The sequence below is a fragment of the Mirounga angustirostris genome, unplaced genomic scaffold (assembly GCF_029215605.1).
Source record: "Mirounga angustirostris isolate CCGP_5_RB_7025 unplaced genomic scaffold, mMirAng1.0.hap1 SCAF_11, whole genome shotgun sequence".
NCBI lineage: Eukaryota > Metazoa > Chordata > Mammalia > Carnivora > Phocidae > Mirounga > Mirounga angustirostris.
The window spans coordinates 27,032,550-27,051,402 of record NW_026991719.1 but is presented as its reverse complement, the minus strand read 5'-3'; the positions used below and the strand labels follow the sequence as shown (position 1 = coordinate 27,051,402).

Below are 18,853 nucleotides of genomic sequence, written 5' to 3'. Positions count from 1 at the left end.
GAAATATTTTTTTACCCTAAAGAAATTTTAGACTGGTAGGTAAGCAAAAGGCAGCAGTCTGTTTGCATTTCATCAGGGCATTTGACAAGGTCTTTCATTAAATTCTTGTGAATCGGTTGGAGAAATGCTGGCTAGACACAAGGTAGGTTGGATGATTTAGAAACCATCGCATGCTGTTACACAAAGGGTGTTGAGTAATAGATGGGTGTCAAGTGGTGAAAGAAGATCTCTGGTGCTATGCCACAAGGTTCTCATCCCTCACGCACTGAATGTTTCTGACAGAACACGAGTAGAGCTATCGAGAAGATGCCCATTCACATTCATGGGTGATACCAAGCAAGGAGTATAGGAGTAAGCTGGGTGATAGAGTATGAAGGCACTTTTTAGTACATATTTCTGGACCAGGATCAAACTTAAAGGCAATTAGAAAATTTGCCGGGGTAGTGGATTGATTTTAACAGAAGCTATTGTTTGTTACGTGCTCTGGCTTGCAGCGTATCTAAAAAAAAATACATTGGGGCGCCTGGGTGGCTCAGTCGTTCAGCGTCTGCCTTCGGCTCAGGTCATGATCCCAGGGTCCTGGGATCGAGCCCCGCATCAGGCTCCCTGCTCAGCGGGAAGCCTGCTTCTCCCTCTCCCACTCCCCCTGCTTGTATTCCTTCTCTCACTGTGTCTCTCTCTGTCAAATAAATAAATAAAATAAATAAATAAATAAATAAATAAATAAATAAATAAAATAAATAAACAAATAAATAAATAAAATAAATAAATAAAAATCTTTAAAAAAATTAAAAATTAAAAATTAAAAAAAATACATCAAATTAACAGTATTTGCAAGAGTGCATTTTAAAAATTTGAAAGAAAATATGTTGGTTTTGAGTAGCGATGGGCAATTCAGTGCAATGTCGTGGCCAGTGAGAGTCTACCCCTTCATTTTCACTACTAGTGCAAAACTCGATGAAAGATAACAACCTCCAAAGATTCAATTAATGTCTACTCTTCTGCAAACCAGAACATAATTTTAGTCACAGAATTGCTCATTCTCATTTTTAAGTATCTTAGTTATAACTTAATAAGAGTCTTTTATGTAATCCATTTTGTGTAACAAAGGTGATATCTACTAATTATTATGAGGTTCAACTTAATGTATGTGAAAGCAATGCATAAACTTTAAGATTCTGTACAAATATAAATTATTATTCAGTCAACTTACATCAAGAAATAATTTGGACTGGTAAGTTTTTTAAGAACAAGGGACTAGGGCCTTCTCATTTTTAGAATGTCTGCCTGATTCATAATAGTTTTATTGGCTTTAATTGGATTTACCGAGCATCCATTAAATACCAGAAACTGTGGTATGAATCCTTGCTCTCAAGGAATTTACAGTAAGTGAATGATGCTGACGAACAAGAATATAGAGACTTTTTGTAAGTGGTGCATTCATAAGTAAGACGATTCTTTTTTTTTAAGATTTATTTATTGGAGAGAGAGAGTGCATGTGTGAGTGGGGGGTGGGGCAGAGCAAGAGGATCTCAAGCAGACTTCCCCTCAGCGTGGAGCCCAACGTGGGGCTTGATATCATGACCCCGAGATCACAACCTGAGCCGAAACCAAGAGTCAGGTGCTCAACTGACTGCACCACCCAGGCGCCCCAAGACGATTCTTAAAAGTACCCGGAGGCCCCAGATTTATTCCTTTAGTGTTGTAGGCTTTTTAAAAAGATTTTATTTATTTATTTGAGAGAGAGAGAGTGAGTGAGCGAGCGAGAGAGAGAGAGAGAGCACAAGCAAGGGGAGCAGCAGGCAGAGGGAAAGGGAGAAGCAGACTCCCCCTGATCAGAGAGCCCTATGCGGGGTTTGATCCCAGGACCCTGGGACCATGACCTGAGCCGAAGGCAGCTGCTTAACCAACTGAGCTACCCAGGCACCCTTAGTGTTGTAGTTTTGATTGAAAAAAATAAATACCTCATTTATGACTGTTCTTCATAAATTTGAATTGATCCTATGAAAGGCCATCAGTGCATTTCAGAGTATTAATTCTTTTAAATGCAGTTTCTCCCCCTGGTAATTAAAAGTAAGAAAGCAAGAAATTTTAAATCTTTATTTTGATCATCAGTTTTAATTAGCTCAAGCTATTTGTAATCCTACAAATCTTACAAATCACATCAATTTACAAGTCTTGTAAATCATATCTGAGCCATTAAAAGAGGTTCAAAATTAAAAGGGCAATTTGTTTAGAATCCACCAAGACTTAGGTACTCTGAGAGATTAATTCATTTCTCAGCTGGTCTTATAAAAATGTATTTATTTTACTGTAAAATTTCTAGGAAAGAAACGTGTTTGATTTTCTTGTTAGATCATTTTAATGTAAAACACTTCTCAAAAGGTACAGGCTTCCTGATAATCTCCATATCCTCAGCAAACATTTATTAAGTTACCATTATTAAAAGGCCACAGTCATATGTACTATGATTTTCCCTTATTTCCCAAGAAGAAAAAGATTGTACCACTGCCCGTAATGCCCTCTTTTTGAATAAAAACTTCAAGCCTACCTCAGGTCCCAAGTGCAGTATTTATTCTAGTAGATCTCTTAGATGGCAGCTGAAGATGATAAGCAAAGAGCTAATAATTTTTTTCCCCTTTTTTTTATTATGTTATGTTAATCACCATACACTACATCATTAGTTTTTGATGTAGTGTTCCATGATTCCTTGTTTGCATATAATACCCAGTGCTCCATTCAGTACGTGCCCTCCTTAATACCCATCACTGGGCTAACCCATCCCCCCACCTCCCTCCCCTCTAGAACCCTCAGTTTGTTTCTCAGAGTCCATAGGCTCTCATGGTTCATCTCCCCCTCCAATTTTCCCCCCTTCATTTTTCCCTTCCTGCTATCTTCTTCTTTTTTTTTTTTTTAAACATATAATGTATTATTTGTTTCAGAGGTACAGGTCTGTGATTCAACAGTCTTAACACAATTCACAGCCCTCACCATAGGACATACCCTCCCCAATGTCTATCACCCTGCCACCCCATCCCTCCCACCCCCCACCACTCCAGCAACCCTGAGCTAATAATTTTTGTCATCACACAAATACACACCATAATCCTAATTTATATAATAATCACAGAAAACAAAGAGCTTTTGAGAATAGTAATATATTAACATCCATTATATTTACCTCACAGGGAGATAGACAAGTCTGCCTTGAGAGGTAATGTCTTAGAGTGGACTAGATTTGGTGTTTCTAGTTTTTCCACTGATTTGGGAAATTCATCTAGCCTCTCTGAAAGTCAGGTTTCTCCCCTACAAAACATTGATGATTATAACAACCAGTTCCACTAACCTCATCAGGTTTTTTAAAGTATCAAAGGAGAAAATATATGTGGAAAAGCTTCAGAACCAAGGAGCATTGTTTCAGTGCAAAATACCATAATAATAAATGTTGAATTCAAAGGACTCTCAAGAGTGTATTATTAACCACAAGAGAATGCTGAATGAGGAATCGGTTAATAAAAGTCACAAATATTTACAGACTATAACTTCAAGTTCATGTCAGGAATTAGGAAGTTGTTTGTATTTCCCAATTCCATTGATAGACCTCTACCATAAATTCATATCATCTGGTGGTATGTTTTTAGCTACTTCTTTTTCAAGAGAATCTACATGTTTGACTTTTGGTCTTAGAAAATTGACCCAACCTGCCTTGCCATCTTCAGAATATTATGTATCAATGTCTAACAATCTGTTCTGTTTTTCTCTAAGTGAGGATGAGAATGCATATTTATTTGACTGCACAGTCTTAGGAGGCTCAAGAGATGATCCTAGGCTTGTCCTTCTAATTGGTTACTATATTAGTTTTCATATATATTTCAGAAGAGAAGAAAGCTACTCAATTTAGCTTATAAACATTAGGAAATACATTTTTTAAAGAGATTAACGCTGGGAGTGACCAAAACCAAAGAATCCCCTTAAACATCCACATGATACAAATCATCGAGAATTTACTTAGGAGTAGAGATGTTGTCAAAAATCGACCTCCGGAGTGGAAATATACCAGGAAGACAGTGTGGGGGGATAAAGAAGGAAGGTAGTTTATTACTTTGCCAGGCAAAGGAGGCTGCAGCCAGCTCATGCCCCCAAGAGTGCAAGCCTGTCCAGGGTACAAGGCTGAGAGGTTTATAGGAAAATACGGGATCGGGGCCGTTTCAGTAGGAATCTACTACAAACTGCCAGCCACGTTTGTCATGTCCTCAAGGTGGTCTCATGACTAGCACGGGAACCCGCCACCGAGTCTCCTTAGGAAGTATCCATTGAGGTCAGCGAGATGTCAGTATCGATATCGAGTTCCTGGAACAAAGAATTCTACAGAAAAACAAGTGAACGGGACGGGGAGGCTTCGAGAATGAGGAAGAGAAAAATGTGTTCAGTTTAAAGTCAGGCATTGCTGAAGCACTAGTGTGTCCGTCTTAACTTCCAACCATCTTTACGTTTCTATAGCGGTTTAGGAATTGTGTTTAACTATAAGCCCAACCCTAATCTAAGTTTGTATTTATCTGGAAGGTAGTGTAACCACATTTTTTCTAAAGATCTTTTATAGTTCTGTAAATATTCAGAATAATACTTGGAGTCTCTGTATATGGACCAATCCAAACACTATTTTTAAATTTCCCCAAAGAGTGCCTTTAGGTAGTATATCAGTGGAGAAATATAAACTATAGAGCTTAGACTAAAAGATATTTATCTCTTTGTTAACAATCCAAGATAGGAAAATATATATATCTTGAGTATTTCACCTGTGCATAGTATTTTGTACACTTCTTTTATCAACTAATTTTTCTCAGTGATACATGACAGAAACAGAAATCAAATGAAATGAGTAATGCAAAGAATAACGGAAAGTTTTCTTTTAACCGCTGTCTACATTTTCTTAGAAATGTCCCAGGGCTTTTAGGAAAAACTATGTAATAGCAGTTGTTTCCCTAATGATATACTGTACAAATCTCAATTTTAAAAATGCTCATAGAGTAAAAAGATCTATGTGTGGAATGTTGTATTTTAAAATCCCTTGCATGATTAATCATGCCAATACTCTCTTACTATCTAAAGATAAAGTCTACGTGATAATTTTTTTTTTACTAAAATGTTGGTATCACTGAAGGAAGTTTAAACAGCTTCAAAGCTGCATTTTATCTTTAGAGGATTAATGTATTTTTTAAAGCAAGTGTGTTGCTTCTGCACATGTGAAAAAGCCATCCTGTGTTGTTTGGGGTGAGGAGAGATGGGAATGAGTTTTCTGAGAACTAATCAGCAGTACTTTGGGAACATTTAGGTCGTGGTTGCCAATTAACTCTGGAGAGTTTGAGTAATTTAGTACCAGACCTCAGGAGAGAGGGGATGAAAACCTCGTTAATTCATATGTTGGTGAACAGCAAAACAGCAAATTTGCGTTGAAAATGGATTTTTGTTTTGTTTTGTTTTGGAGCAGACACCAGCTAGATCTTTCTGCTCTGGTTGGGATGGGAGAATATCTTTGCATGTCTTTGTTCCCTTGATGTGTAGGGGTTTTTTTGTTGTTGTTTCAAAGACTCTGCTTATGGTAAAATAACAAATAATTAAATCTGTACTCCAAATGAGGACCGGGATTCAGTGGTATAACCTTCCCTGCACTTTTCTTTCTTTTCCTACAATGAATGTATCAGAGGATGTAGACACCAATATCTATTTGCAGAGTTAGAAAAATTTATTTTCTAGGATGCAAGGCTTGGGCTATAATCCCAATTCTGCCACTTGTGTGCAACTTTGGAAAAGTCATCCAGTTCTCTCAGAATGAATCTCACCAACAGCAAAATGAAACCAATGATCACCTGGGCCATAGATCTAAGACATTTCTTATTTTTATGTAAATCAATGCAATTAGGCCAACTTTGATTGAGCATCCATCACCGTCTGTGGAGATAAAACCCAGGTAGATGATCTCCACTTTCTTTGATAAGACAATGCCAGAAAAGTTTAAAGATAGATTTATCACTTGTTAAGCAAATTGAGATCGAAGTTCATGAATTCATTCGAGCTACTGGTATGGAATGCACATGAATTATAGGCTTAATCACATTGTAAGTATAGTTACATGTTTACTTCTCTGTCTCCTCCACCAGAATTGAATATATTAAATGCCAAAGTCCATGACCATGCCTCGTTGACTTTGGTGTCGTCACTGAGCATAGATCTTGACACGTGATACATATGAGATGTATAGATGACTTAATAAGATGTTGGTAGGCATGTACAAATAAGAATGAGGTGCTGATTTAAAGATAATCTGCGTAGAGCTTAAAGCCATTGAGAGGGAATGAAATATCCAACTGGAAGCATACAAAGAAAAACAAAAGCAGACGGTTGGTAGAAAAAAATGGGAATACCTTATAAAATAATGAGAGAATAAGTCTGAATGTATTTTAAAACATGTGAAGAGCCATACGGATGTTAGCTTTAAAAAAAAAAATGTATTTTCTGTGCCGTATCTCAGGGCCTTGATCTCTTCTTCGGGTCAGTAGTTGCAAGAACAGAGTATATTTCTCACTGTATAGCTCAATAGCAGAGGAGAAAAGAGAAACATCCTCTCAGGGCCAGGATGCTTCTGTGGCCGTATTTCTAAGTAGATGTTGCCCTAAGCCATGTTAGGGTTGTGGCTGGAAAGGTACTAAGGGGGGATGAGGCCAAGCATTATTGAAGGACTCTCCTTAGATTCATGCTTCTCATTGGTGCAAACTACTAATACAACTGCTAGAGACTAAAAGGAATCCTCTCTATATACTGCTGTATATCCATAGGTAATACAATTCTAGCTGTCCCTTGAAAACACAATATAAAGTGATTTTTAAAAATCAAAATGTAATGTATTTACTAGCAAGTCAGTAGATTCTGTTACGGTTACTGAGAAAGTGAACTTCAGGTTCAGTTTGGTCCTGGGACTAGTGTTGGACGTTGCCAGAAACCTTTGGTCCCGAGTCCAGGCGCTGCTAAGATGCTCCTTCTCTCAGCCCTGTATCTAACAAACACAAAAGGGAAAAAATTGTCATCCTGTAACCATTCCCTAAAAATATCATAGGAAATGATAGTGGTTAAATGCAAATAAACCAGGAAGGAGAGATTCGGGGTGTTTTGTTTGGTTACTCTAGGACAGTCGCAAGGCAAAGATGGAGGTGTTTTTTAGCAGAAGACTGAGTGCTGGGAATTTCCTCAATTTGTCACACTTAAAGAAACACCTGGGCAGAATAGCCTCCTCTGTCAGATTGAGCCCTTCCCCCCCAAAAAAATATTCAATGTGCTTATTTCTGTTTGATTTTTTGATTTTATATACATAAAATCCTGCAGTACAGTTCTCCGATAAAGTATTGTCCATTCATGTATCTAATATTGGAATATTGTCTATACATTCACTCAGCTCTACAGCCTTGCTTGGAAAAGTAGTAAGTTTCCCTTCCCTCGTGTGCTTTTTATTCTTAGCTTGACCCATGAGAAATTGCTGATACTCAACTTAATAGAAAATCCGGAGTCTTAGAGATTCATTTAGAGATACCCTGGTATGTGTGTGGGTGTTTAGTGACAGATCAGAGTATTACTTGTCTGATTGCCTCATTGATAATCAGTTCTTAAAAAGAAAACAGAGATGCTGAAGACCTGCCTTCTGTGATTCTTCCCCTTTGTGCAGAATTGGCTCTGGATGAGTACCTTCTTGGGCAGGTGTGGGGTTCTCCTGAGCTGTACAGTTACAGCCCTTTGCCCCTTCAGTAGATTCTTGCTTCTAACTGGTGATAATGCAACTCTACACTACCTATAGATCCTCTTTCTTTTTTCCTTTTTCTTTCTCTCTTTCTTTCTTCTTTTTTTTTTCTTTTTATGATTCATTAGTTGCATATAACACCAAGTGCTCATTACAACATGTGCCCTCTTTAATACCCATCACTGGGCTACCCCATCTCCCCACCCCCCTCCCCTCTGAAACCCTCAGATTTTTTCCGGGAGTCTCTCATGGTTCATCTCCTCCTCTGATTCCCCCCCTTCATTTTTCCCTTCCTTCTCCTAATGTCCTCCATGCTATTCCTTATATTCCACATATAAATGAAACCATATGATAATTGTCTTCCTCTACTTGACTTATTTCACTCAGCGTAATCCCTTCCAGTTCCATCCAAGTTGATGCAAATGGTGGGTATTCATCCTTTCTGATGGCTGAGTAATATTCCACCTCTTACATTTTTTAAAGATTTTATTTATTTATTTGAGAGAGAGAGAGCATGAGCAAGAGAGCACAAGCAGGGGGAGCATCAGGGGGAGCAGCAGAGGGAGAGGGAGAAGCAGACTTCCCACTGAGCAGGGAACAGGACAACGCGGGATTTGATCCGAGGACCCTGGGATCATGACCTGAGCCGAAGGCAGACGCTTAACCAACTGAGCCACCCCGGCTCCCCTCTATAGATCCTCTTAAAGGGCGACCAAAAGTGCAATAGCTCTTCAGGCTCATTTCCTGAGCGTGAGAATACTCCATCCTGTCCCCTTTTGAGACCACAGTCTGTGCAAGTAGCTGTATATTTCTCACATACACTTCTTAAGCATGTATATTTTTTAAATCCTTATTTAGTATGATACCTCAGCATGTCAGTTTCCCCAGAAGGCAGATTCTGAGAAGGCAATTAACTTGCAGGAATTTTATTGGCGAGTGCTGTCAGGATTAACACCTGTGAGGGAAGGAAAGGGAAGGGAGCGGGATAGGGAAGAAGGAGAACCCGGGCTTCAATGCAGTTGCCACCACAACATCAATCAACTCCCCATCCCTCTCCCCATCCTCCCAAATTGTCCTGAGTTGGAGCAAGGGGGCCAGGCTTTTATAGCCCACACATTAACTAGTTACTGGATGCATCCTGCCTCCAGCAGCTTTCTCAGAAGCTAGGGCAAAATGGATGGGTCTCCAGCAGCTGTAATTCACAAAACTTTAGCATATATCGGAATCACCTAGAAGGCTTATGAAAACGCAGCTCGCTGGGCTCCATGCACAGACCTTCTGATCAGTAGGTCTAGGGTAGAGCTTGAGAATTTACATTTCTAATAAGTTCTCAGATAATGTTGATGCCCCTGGTCTGTGGGTCATACTTTGAGAACCACTGTACCATACCGCTCATATTTAGGCACTTGAGAATGGTATATTGTGCCCTTATGAACAGAAAGAAAACCTTTTAAAGTCACCATAGCAGTCCATACTCCACCAGATTCTTAGCTATTGTTGTAGATTATAAACCTAGAATAGTTGATAATTAAAATTTGTTACATAAAAAAGCACTTAACCTCTATCATAGATTATATTTGTAAAGTATTATTACTATTTCTGATACCTGGGCATTGTTAGTTTTAAAGTTCAGCCAAATTTTCTCCAGGTTCTATACCTGGATAACCTGGACAGGGGAATTTACAGAATAATCCATGTTCAAAATCTTCACTTTTGTAATCTAAAACAATTTTTAAAATTTCTTTATGATTCTCATTACTTCTGCATTTTTTATTTATCATATAAGCCACTTAAAGCCATATGGTTATGGAAAATTAAAAAGGACAAGATACATCCAGAGCTATTTTGAATACACAAATATGACATACAAGTACCCTTGACTCATTTCTGGTCTAGACTTGGTGCAATTAAAATTTAGGAATTCGGTGTACGTAGATTGATCTCAGGAGAAAGGATGTAGCCTTAAAACTCCCACATGAACAGGAAACAACAGTCTCACCTCTGATCAAAGAGGCCTATAAAAGAACTCATTTGAAGAGATTTTCTGCTCTCGCAGCCATTGAATTTTGTTAACATATTTTCCAAATTAGCAACGATTCAGCCTGATGTTGTCAGTATTTCCAAGCATGAGGGTATTGTTGAGGAAAACGGTGCCTTACTGTCCTGCAAGAGTTACGGTTCTTCCCTAAGGGCCTAATTTACAAAGCAGCAAACTCACTGGTAGGATTTGGCTAGAAATCTCATTGTCTCAGTAGAACCCTTTCATCTAATTTATGTGCATCGTATTTTACAGAGAACTCTTGGAAAGTTATTTACTAGTTACTTTCTCTGGAAGCAGAGGGTAAGCGGCATTTTCAGTTCAAGAATAGGGGAGCATCCGGGCACCTGGGTGGCTCAGTTGGTTAAGCGACTGCCTTCAGCTCAGGTCATGATCCCGGAGTCCCGGGATCGAGTCCCGCATCGGGCTCCCTGCTCGGCAGGAAGTCTGCTTCTCCCTCTGACCCTCCTCCCTCTCATGCTCTCTGTCTCTCATTCTCTCTCTCAAATAAATAAATAAAATCTTTAAAAAAAAAAAAAAAAGAATAGGGGAGCATCCTGTGCAGCTCATGATGAGGATGACCCTGATAATAAAATGCACACTGTCTAACTCTCTGAGCTTCACTCTGCCCTGAGAGTTTCATTTTTGTCCTTTTATTCCCCATAAAGTTGGAGCATGTGAGAAAATATGTCATCGTCTGACCCTGCACTTGGCTTCTGGAACGTGACAGCTTATTTCTATCCCAAATTTTAGGCTGGATGTGGCGTAAGTCTTAGTGATTTCTGATGTGCAAGCCAACCTAGAAATAGTAGCTTGAACTGGATGAAATTGCCACTCTTGCAGGTCAGAACCGGCTGGATGTGAGCAAGTTACACATGCTTCCACCTGCTCATTTCCTGCCAGATTATGACATTAAGATTCTCAGTGCTGTTGCAGTGGTTCTGAGCTTTTAAATCATACTGAATAAAAAGATAAATAAATAACAATTTCGATCTTTCTCCCTCCATTGATAGTTTGAACACCAGATACGCAGGGAGCAAGCAGTCCAGGTCAGCCCCTGAACTATGCAAGGTTTAACTGATTTGCCCAACCCGGGCACCAAGGTACCTTTCAGCTCTGCAGCATTAAAGTTTATTTAGGGGCTGATAAATAGCTTTGTGTAATGCTTCCTTTTTTCCAATAGCTGCGTCCTCCTAAACCTATTCTCCCCTCCACCAGTTAATGCAGACAGAAGATTTTTATCCAGTATGAGCACTGAAACTACACTGTGGAAGACTGTAGGCTCAGCAAAAACCTCACCCGTGATGAATAAACAGCTCTTCCGGGGGCTTTGCTGCCGCTGGCTCGGCAGGAGCTGTTTATTGCTTGGTTTGCACATCCCATGATAAAGTTGCTGCTGAAATAAATTGCAGTTTCGCATAATTATTGACAATCACATCCTAACAAGCAGTGTGTATCATATTCAAGTGTTCAATTTTTTAAAATCCATTTTTAGTTTATGTTTAATCCCAGAAAGTGTTTGTGTAGTAATAGAAAGCAAATATGGCATTTAAATAGAGTACTAATTTCCTCATTGCAGACAAAATTTACCTGAATCTTTTTAGATGGGACTGTTACTGCCAAAGGCAATTTTCCCTCTAAGCTGTTATTTATGTAGATTTTTGCTGAGGGCATATGTGTGTGTATCCACTATACATGCATTATATATATATGTGTGTATATTATATATATATATATATAAAATCAGAAAAAATATGAATAATTTTTTTAGATTTATGTGCCATTAGGAAATTTGGTTCACCCCTTCTAAAAGATTAGAGGATGGGTGGGGGCGCCTGGGTGGCTCAGTTGGTTAAGCACGTGCCTTCTGCTCAGGTCATGGTCTCAATGTCCTGGGTTCGAGCCCAGCATTGGGCTCCCTCCTCGCAGGGAATCTGCTTCTCCCTCTGCCCCTCCCCCCGCACACTCAGGCACTCTCTCTCACTCTCTCAAATAAATAAATAAAATCTTTTTTTAGAAAAAAAAGATTAGAGAAAGAGGAATGGGATGTGGGCCGAGCGAACGAATGTGTTTGAGTAACCCTAATGTGTAACTAACTGTACATGGGAAGCAGTAATCTTGACACACATTATCATCTTCTCATTCTCAGCCCAGCAGTAGGCATTGCAGATGAGAAACTTCGAACTCAGAGAGGTTAAGTAACTTGCCGTACCACACAGTTGGTAGAGGGTATTGGGATTTGAACCCAGATCTGTCTGTTTTTTTAGGCTTTACTTTTTCCATTACACAGAAGTTTTTTTGGGGGGGGGGGAATATTCTCAGTTGCGTGACCATCAGATAATGAAATGTAAAGCAAACACCATAGTTAGAACCATTAGAACACAATAGTGTCATGCAAAATGATATCTTGCACAACGGTTTCTGTGAAATATGTCATTTTTCTCCTTGTTAGTCTTTCTGTTCTCCTCTACCCTCCAGTCCTCTTCTCTTATTTCCTCCAGTGTTCAACTTTCTGGTCTAGCTTTGCATTTTCTTGACCTTTTTCCTTGCCTACCTAATCCTGACTTTCTGCCTCAGGTGACATCAAAGATAAACATGGCGTAGGGATTTGGGAGCTTTACCTATAAAGAGGAGCCTATGCTTTTGCCACATATGAAAATAAGCTTTCACAATCGACCAGTAAAAAACTATCAAGTTAAAAAAAAAAGATTGTTGGGGCGCCTGGGTGGCTCAGTTGGTTAAGCGACTGCCTTCGGCTCAGGTCATGATCCTGGAGTCCCTGGATCGAGTCCCGCATCGGGCTCCCTGCTCGGCGGGGATTCTGCTTCTCCCTCTGACCCTCCCCCCTCTCATGTGCTCTCTCTCTCCTCTCTTCCTCTCTCTCAAATAAATCAATAAATAAAATCTTAAAAAAAAAAAAAGATTGTTTTTGGAAGTTCATATATGACCTGTCCAAAGTCTATACACACACACACACACACACACACTATTCTAGTTGTTGTTGCTTTTAAGAGGACTTTTAGCAACCACCCACCCCTTTGTTGGTACATTACGATTTCGTCCCTTGATCTTTGCTCTTTTCATGGGGGATGCTAGGTGCACCATTGTGATAACTGAGGAGAACCGCATCTGGACATTTGTTCCTTTGCAGAGTGAGTGAGCGAGAGGCTGCTCTGGAAGAAACACACCGATTACTGCAACAGTTCCCCCTGGACCTGGAGAAGTTCCTTGCCTGGCTTACAGAAGCCGAGACAACTGCCAACGTCCTGCAGGATGCCACCCATAAGGAAAGGCTCCTAGAAGATTCCAAGGGAGTAAGAGAGCTGATGAAACAATGGCAAGTAAGTAAAGCTTTTCTACTTTGACCTCTTGTGAATCCTTGTGAACAATTCACAGCCTCCGTTCTCGTCACTGATGTGCTGGGGCCAAAGGAAAGTGCTTGTTTTATATGGCCTGATACAGTGCAGTGGGTGGGCAAGAGGGGGAAGAGGCAGAGGGAGAAGGAAAAGGCATTTAGTATTTCATTTAACGCCCCAGTCTTCAAAATGGTACGCGTTTTTGACCAGGGAAAACTTGCCCGTAAAACCAGGGCTTTGGCCAAGAAGAAACTTTGCTCCAAGAAATAAATTAGGGATTGGTTTATTAACTGGAAAAAGTTGCCATTTTGCAGTGTTTATTTAATATTTTACAGGGGAAGCATCTGTATGAATTGTCAGTTTTATTTAGCGTTGCTAACTGAATCAGTTGCCCTTCATTACTTTCAAATACATTTTGAAATGTTAATCTGGCATTTTGTAGCTTTCTTCCCAACACGATCTGTAAAAAGAAAAATGAGAGGGCTAAATTTGTCATAGTTAGTGATCATATAATTTTGAGACAATTGTTTCTTCCTAGAAACAAAAATTATTGCTATAAAGTTTCATATGCATAAACAGTGAAAATAGAAGTTTAGGGTAGTTTTGTTTAAATGACGTCTTGGTTCAAGGAGGCCCCTTAAATTTATTCTCAGTGCCTGCTATAATTTTCTGAACTGTTATGGAGTTTTGTTACGTATAGTTGAGTTTTCTGACTTGATACCAGATCTTTACTAGTATCTCAATAAACTTTAGAGTGTCGAAATAATATGATCAAGTTTTTGGACTACTTTTCTCCATATATTTAAATTATGATGAAAAAAAGTGGTGGTATATCATAGGTTGGAAAATACTTCCACAATCAGACCATAATAAGCAATGTTTCTTCTCCTCCTCCTCTCCTTGTTTCCCTTCTCCTCCTTTTTTTCGGTTTTGATAGGATACTTGATCTACTTGCCTGCTCTTGTGCATAGAGTTGATAATAGTGGCAACTCATAGCTTCTAGGATTCCTCATTCGTGTCTTCCATTCTCGTCAGACCCCACTCACTCCTCTACAATGTGTGTTGAGTTACTTTGATCACTGGAACTAGCTCGTTTAGGGCAATACCTGCCTTTATCTGTGTAGATATGTCCCATGGCTCGAGATTGTAAAAACTATGCAAAGTTAGACTTTTTTGGTCCCTCTTAGATGAATGGGTAGAAAATGTTCTGCTGTAACTTATTTAACTTATGATATTTCATAAATAAAATTGTATTTCTCCTTTTAAATACCCATGAAGCCACCTAGAATTTTAATAAATATATGGGCTCACATATTCTCATCAGCTGTGGTAGATAAATAATAAAACTTTAAGTTGATTTTTTAGCAGATTACTTTGAAAAGAAAGAATAATCCAAGAGATAATTTTATAATAAGGATTTAATTAAACATCCCTTAAATTAGTGAACAAGTCTGACTGAGGGCTAAGATACATCCATGTATCTCCTCTATGTTGTTATCTGCATTACTATACAACGAAAATTCTGAGAAACTGCAAGATTCTGAATCATTAAAGAAAAAAATTGCCATGTTTTTAAACTATATTTCCTATGGGAGAATGGAGAATAAACTACATTTTGTGTTTAGATCTCTAATCTCCCTTTCAAAAACAGTTGAAAGTTATGCAGAGGACATTTGCTTCGCTTATGCTATACTGTGCATAAAAAGTATTTATTCTTAAAAGCCATGTAAAACTCCTCTAGGGTTCCTGAAAACCTTAGACATATCATTTTGCCTCTTAACTACAATAGGACTAGCTGAGATCCCAACACTATTTTAAAACACAGACAGTTTCTCATTCCCTCTGTGTTAATATTGGGTTTTCTATAAATTCCAGTTGCCTGAGGTTGAAACTACATTTTATGGATAGAAATGACATTTATAGCCAGCTCTGATTTTCAGTTAGATGACCGGATAACAGTCTTTTGATGAAAGATTTGGAGATGTCATGGAAAAAAGTCAAAACTACTGAAACTATTGATTATTGTTGTTAATGGCACATTTCAAGTGATAGAATTGAATTAAGGTACTGGGGCTTAAAAGCAACAAATGGAAATGCCAAACTTGAAAGTAAATATAACCACATATCTTAGGAGATTATGTGCAATTTCAGTATTTCAGCTAAATGGAAGTCTCTGCTTTTTTTCCCCTCTGAAGATATTTTTTTTTTAATTTTGAACAAAAGAATTTTCTATAATATGTGTGAAGGAAAAAAGTGTAATGATAGGCCTTTTCACTTTGTTTGAAGAAGCTGGTAGCATTACGTTCATTGTTTGATTCATGCTGTAGAGCGAAAATAATTCTTACATATTAAAAAAGGAAACTCCAAATGCCCAGCCAGAGCATCAGCTCTCCCAATAGATTCCAATACATCTGTCCCCCCAAAAGCGTTGATGTTTTCCTTCGTACAAATGCTGCTGAATGGATATGGAGGGGGGTGAAAAACTTCACAAATATGTTTTTGTTCCATGACTGTCAATCAATTTTTCTATATATGGAGACCCCCCAGCTCTTGCTAGAATGAGTATCACCGTTATTTACAATCCACTTCAGAGGATATTTAATTCTCTCAGCAATAATCACAATTTGTGGGTTCTATAAGAATACATGTTTTATGAAGCATATGCTTCCTGAATGGAATTAATCTGAGTAATTTCACTCTGAAAGCCATTAAAATTCCTTCCTCATACTAGAAAGAAATGCTTATTTAGTTCTCTTACTAAAAGCAAGGACATTATAGATGTCCTTATACTTCGGGATGAGGAGATTTTTCATATAAATAGTGTTATTTCTGACAGTCTTACTGGAATTTTAAAGCCAATATATTTTTATAGAATATCATATAGAGCCCTGAGAGGTGACAGTCTGAGAATGTTTACATTGCAGATTTACCTTTAAAATGAAGATATTCATGAATATTCATAGTTGAATCAGATACTTCCTGTATCCAAAACATTTCTGCTTTGGGCCCCAGAGAATTAATAAAGATCTCCTCAATTCCAAGTTCTAACATAAAACCATGGGTAACTAACTGAAAATGGGAAGACTCTGTATCTTTGCTAATATTCCATAAGAATTCTGCCAATCTTAACTGATACTCTAAGCACCCCTAAGAGATCATTGTAATACCAGCTTGTAAAGAAGGTGTGTGTCAGGGGGGGTATGTGGTGGGGAGAGATGGTCATAAAGGTGTAATTAGGATCTTTTTCTCAGCTAGAGAAACTACAGAGCAATCACTATTTGACATTCCTTCTTCTGTGATCTGGGTCTTGTCCCAGGCCAGAGCTCTAAACTCAGTTTCTTATCTAAGCTCATGTGTTTTACCCATAGCTCCTCCCCCACCCCATCATAAAAATTCTCTTCTATTAAAACATTTCCAGAGAGACTAGTTTGAGAAACTTTGAATTGTACATCAGCGTGCACCTGTAAATTGATTAAGAAAGCTTAGATTTCTAATACATTATGGGAATTGGGGAAGTAGCTTCCTCAGTGTTTCTCACAAAAAAATCTTGGCCCACTGGTTAATTCCAAAGGAAGAAGGAAGAATGCAATCTTAGTAACACAATTAGTATTCTGAATAAATTGGATTGTCATCTTTCTTGGGACATCTAAGAATAGAGAGGTAATCTGAGGATCCCTAATTCTAAGAAAAGGAAACCCTCTGTGTATTCCTTTCTGTTGCTATAATTTGAACTGAGTTTTATACATTTTTTTAATCTTTCTACTTTGGTGTCTCAAGAATATGAAAGTTAATCTTGATATTTTTCTTTTGCCTGGTGATGACTGCCTACTGTTTTGGATATGTAAAATTTTTATATATATTATTTCCTTAAAAACTTTGATTAATCCATGAAATCTGTTGTAAACACCTGTTAAGTGCCTAGCATGGCATTAGGACTGGCACAAACATGATTACGGAGATGCATTTCAAACACAGTTCAGACAAATTATTAGGTTGTATAATCAATTTAATGAGTATTAGTCCACAATTTTTATTTTTTTACTTTTATTTAATATTTTAAACCAAAAAACCCCCAGTTCATCCATTTCTCCCCCGCTCCGCCTCTTGCACCCACCAATCTGTTCTCTGCATCTGTGAGCTAATTTTGTTTTGTTTTGTTTTGTTTTTTAGATTCCACATATAAAAGAGATCACATAGTATTTGTCTTTGTCTGTCTGATTTATTTTACTTAGCATCACAATTTTTAAGTAGCAAGGAATGAAATTAGCAGAATAGAATAAGAAATGACAGACTCCATCACTCTGGGTCAGGGTTTTTTTTGTGAAACTTTGATTTCAGCTGTATATATGTGTGAGAGAGAGAGAGAGAATGAGAATGTGCATACTGGATATATACCAAAACCTCTGTAGTGGAATATGACATCTGCCTTTGGAATGCTTATATTCCAGAGGTGAAATACATATGCTAAGGCAAATCTAATGAGTGTTAGAGGGCTAGACCGGGCCTAGTGAAACAGATGATTAAGCTTAAGCCTTCCAAAGAGGCCAGGAAACTCACCTAGAACAGTGTTTTCCCATCTTCCTTATATATTGGAGGAGCTTTTTTTTTTTTTTTTAAGATTTATTTATTTATTTGAGGGGGGAGGGGCAGCAGGAGAGGGAGAGAGAGAGACTCTCTAACAGACTCCCCACTGAGTGTGGAGCCGAACTTGGGTCTCGATCCCAGGACCCTGAGAGCATGACTTGAGCCAAAATCAAGAGTCAGACGCTTAACCAACTGAGCCACTCAGGTGCCAGAGAAGGAGCTTTTAAAAATGCTAATTCCTTGGTTCCACCACATAGAGATTCAAACTGGATTGATGGCAGGATGTCCTGCCCATGATTCTGATGTCTAGACAACGTTGAGAACCTCTGCTTAGAGAACATTAGAAGAATGTATTAGGACTTAGCTAGGTATACAGAGTTGAAAAGAGAATTTTTGGCAAAGGCAATAGCATGTTCAAAGTCCTGGACATTTTGGGACTTTGAGAATCTGAAGGTACTTCTCTATGGCTGGAGTATGGTTGTTATAAGAACTGAGATCGGAAAGGTCAGCTGTGGCTAAATTATATAGAAAAACAGCAGGGTGTAGTGAATAGTGTATGGGCCTTGTAGGCAGGAAGACCACTTATTCTCCCATTTGTTGCCTGACCTCTCAGTCTTAATTATATTTTTCTATACAGTGAGCATAGCATTCGCAGGATTTTTAAGGATTAAATAATAGGATACATGTAAAATTCCCTCTCGAGGGGCAGAGTGTTGGACTCAGAGGGCTCAACATGTGTAAGCTGTCTTTCTATCCATCTTGCCACCTACCTTTAAGAGTTGGGACTTTATCTGTAGTCTCTGGGAAGTCACAGTATGGTTTTAAGCAAGGAAACAGATTAACCAGACTTACACTTTTGAAAGATCACTCTGATAGTTGAGAGGAGGATGAATTGGAAGGATATAAAATCTGTCCAGGAACCATAGTTAGAAAGTTCTTCCTGTACTATTCCAAGTAAGAAATAATAATTAAGGTGCTGAGGTTGAACAAATGAAACCGATGTGGGAAGTGAAAGTCAACAGTGTCATGTACGTTATGGGATGCAGAGGTGAGGGAGCATTGTGAGGTATGATGAGGAGTCACTGACTG

The 18,853-nt window shown here is 38.5% G+C and overlaps 1 protein-coding gene across 10 annotated transcripts in view; it reads left to right on the top strand.

Moving 5' to 3' along the window:
* Nucleotides 1-18,853, top strand: part of DMD (dystrophin) — a 2,113,108-nt gene that overhangs the window by 1,623,724 nt on the left and 470,531 nt on the right. For all 10 annotated transcript variants that reach the window (XM_064573900.1, XM_064573902.1, XM_064573903.1 and 7 more), the window contains one exon: nt 12,976-13,165. In XM_064573900.1, the coding sequence (XP_064429970.1) occupies nt 12,976-13,165 (190 nt within the window). The remainder of the gene's footprint in view (nt 1-12,975; nt 13,166-18,853) is intronic.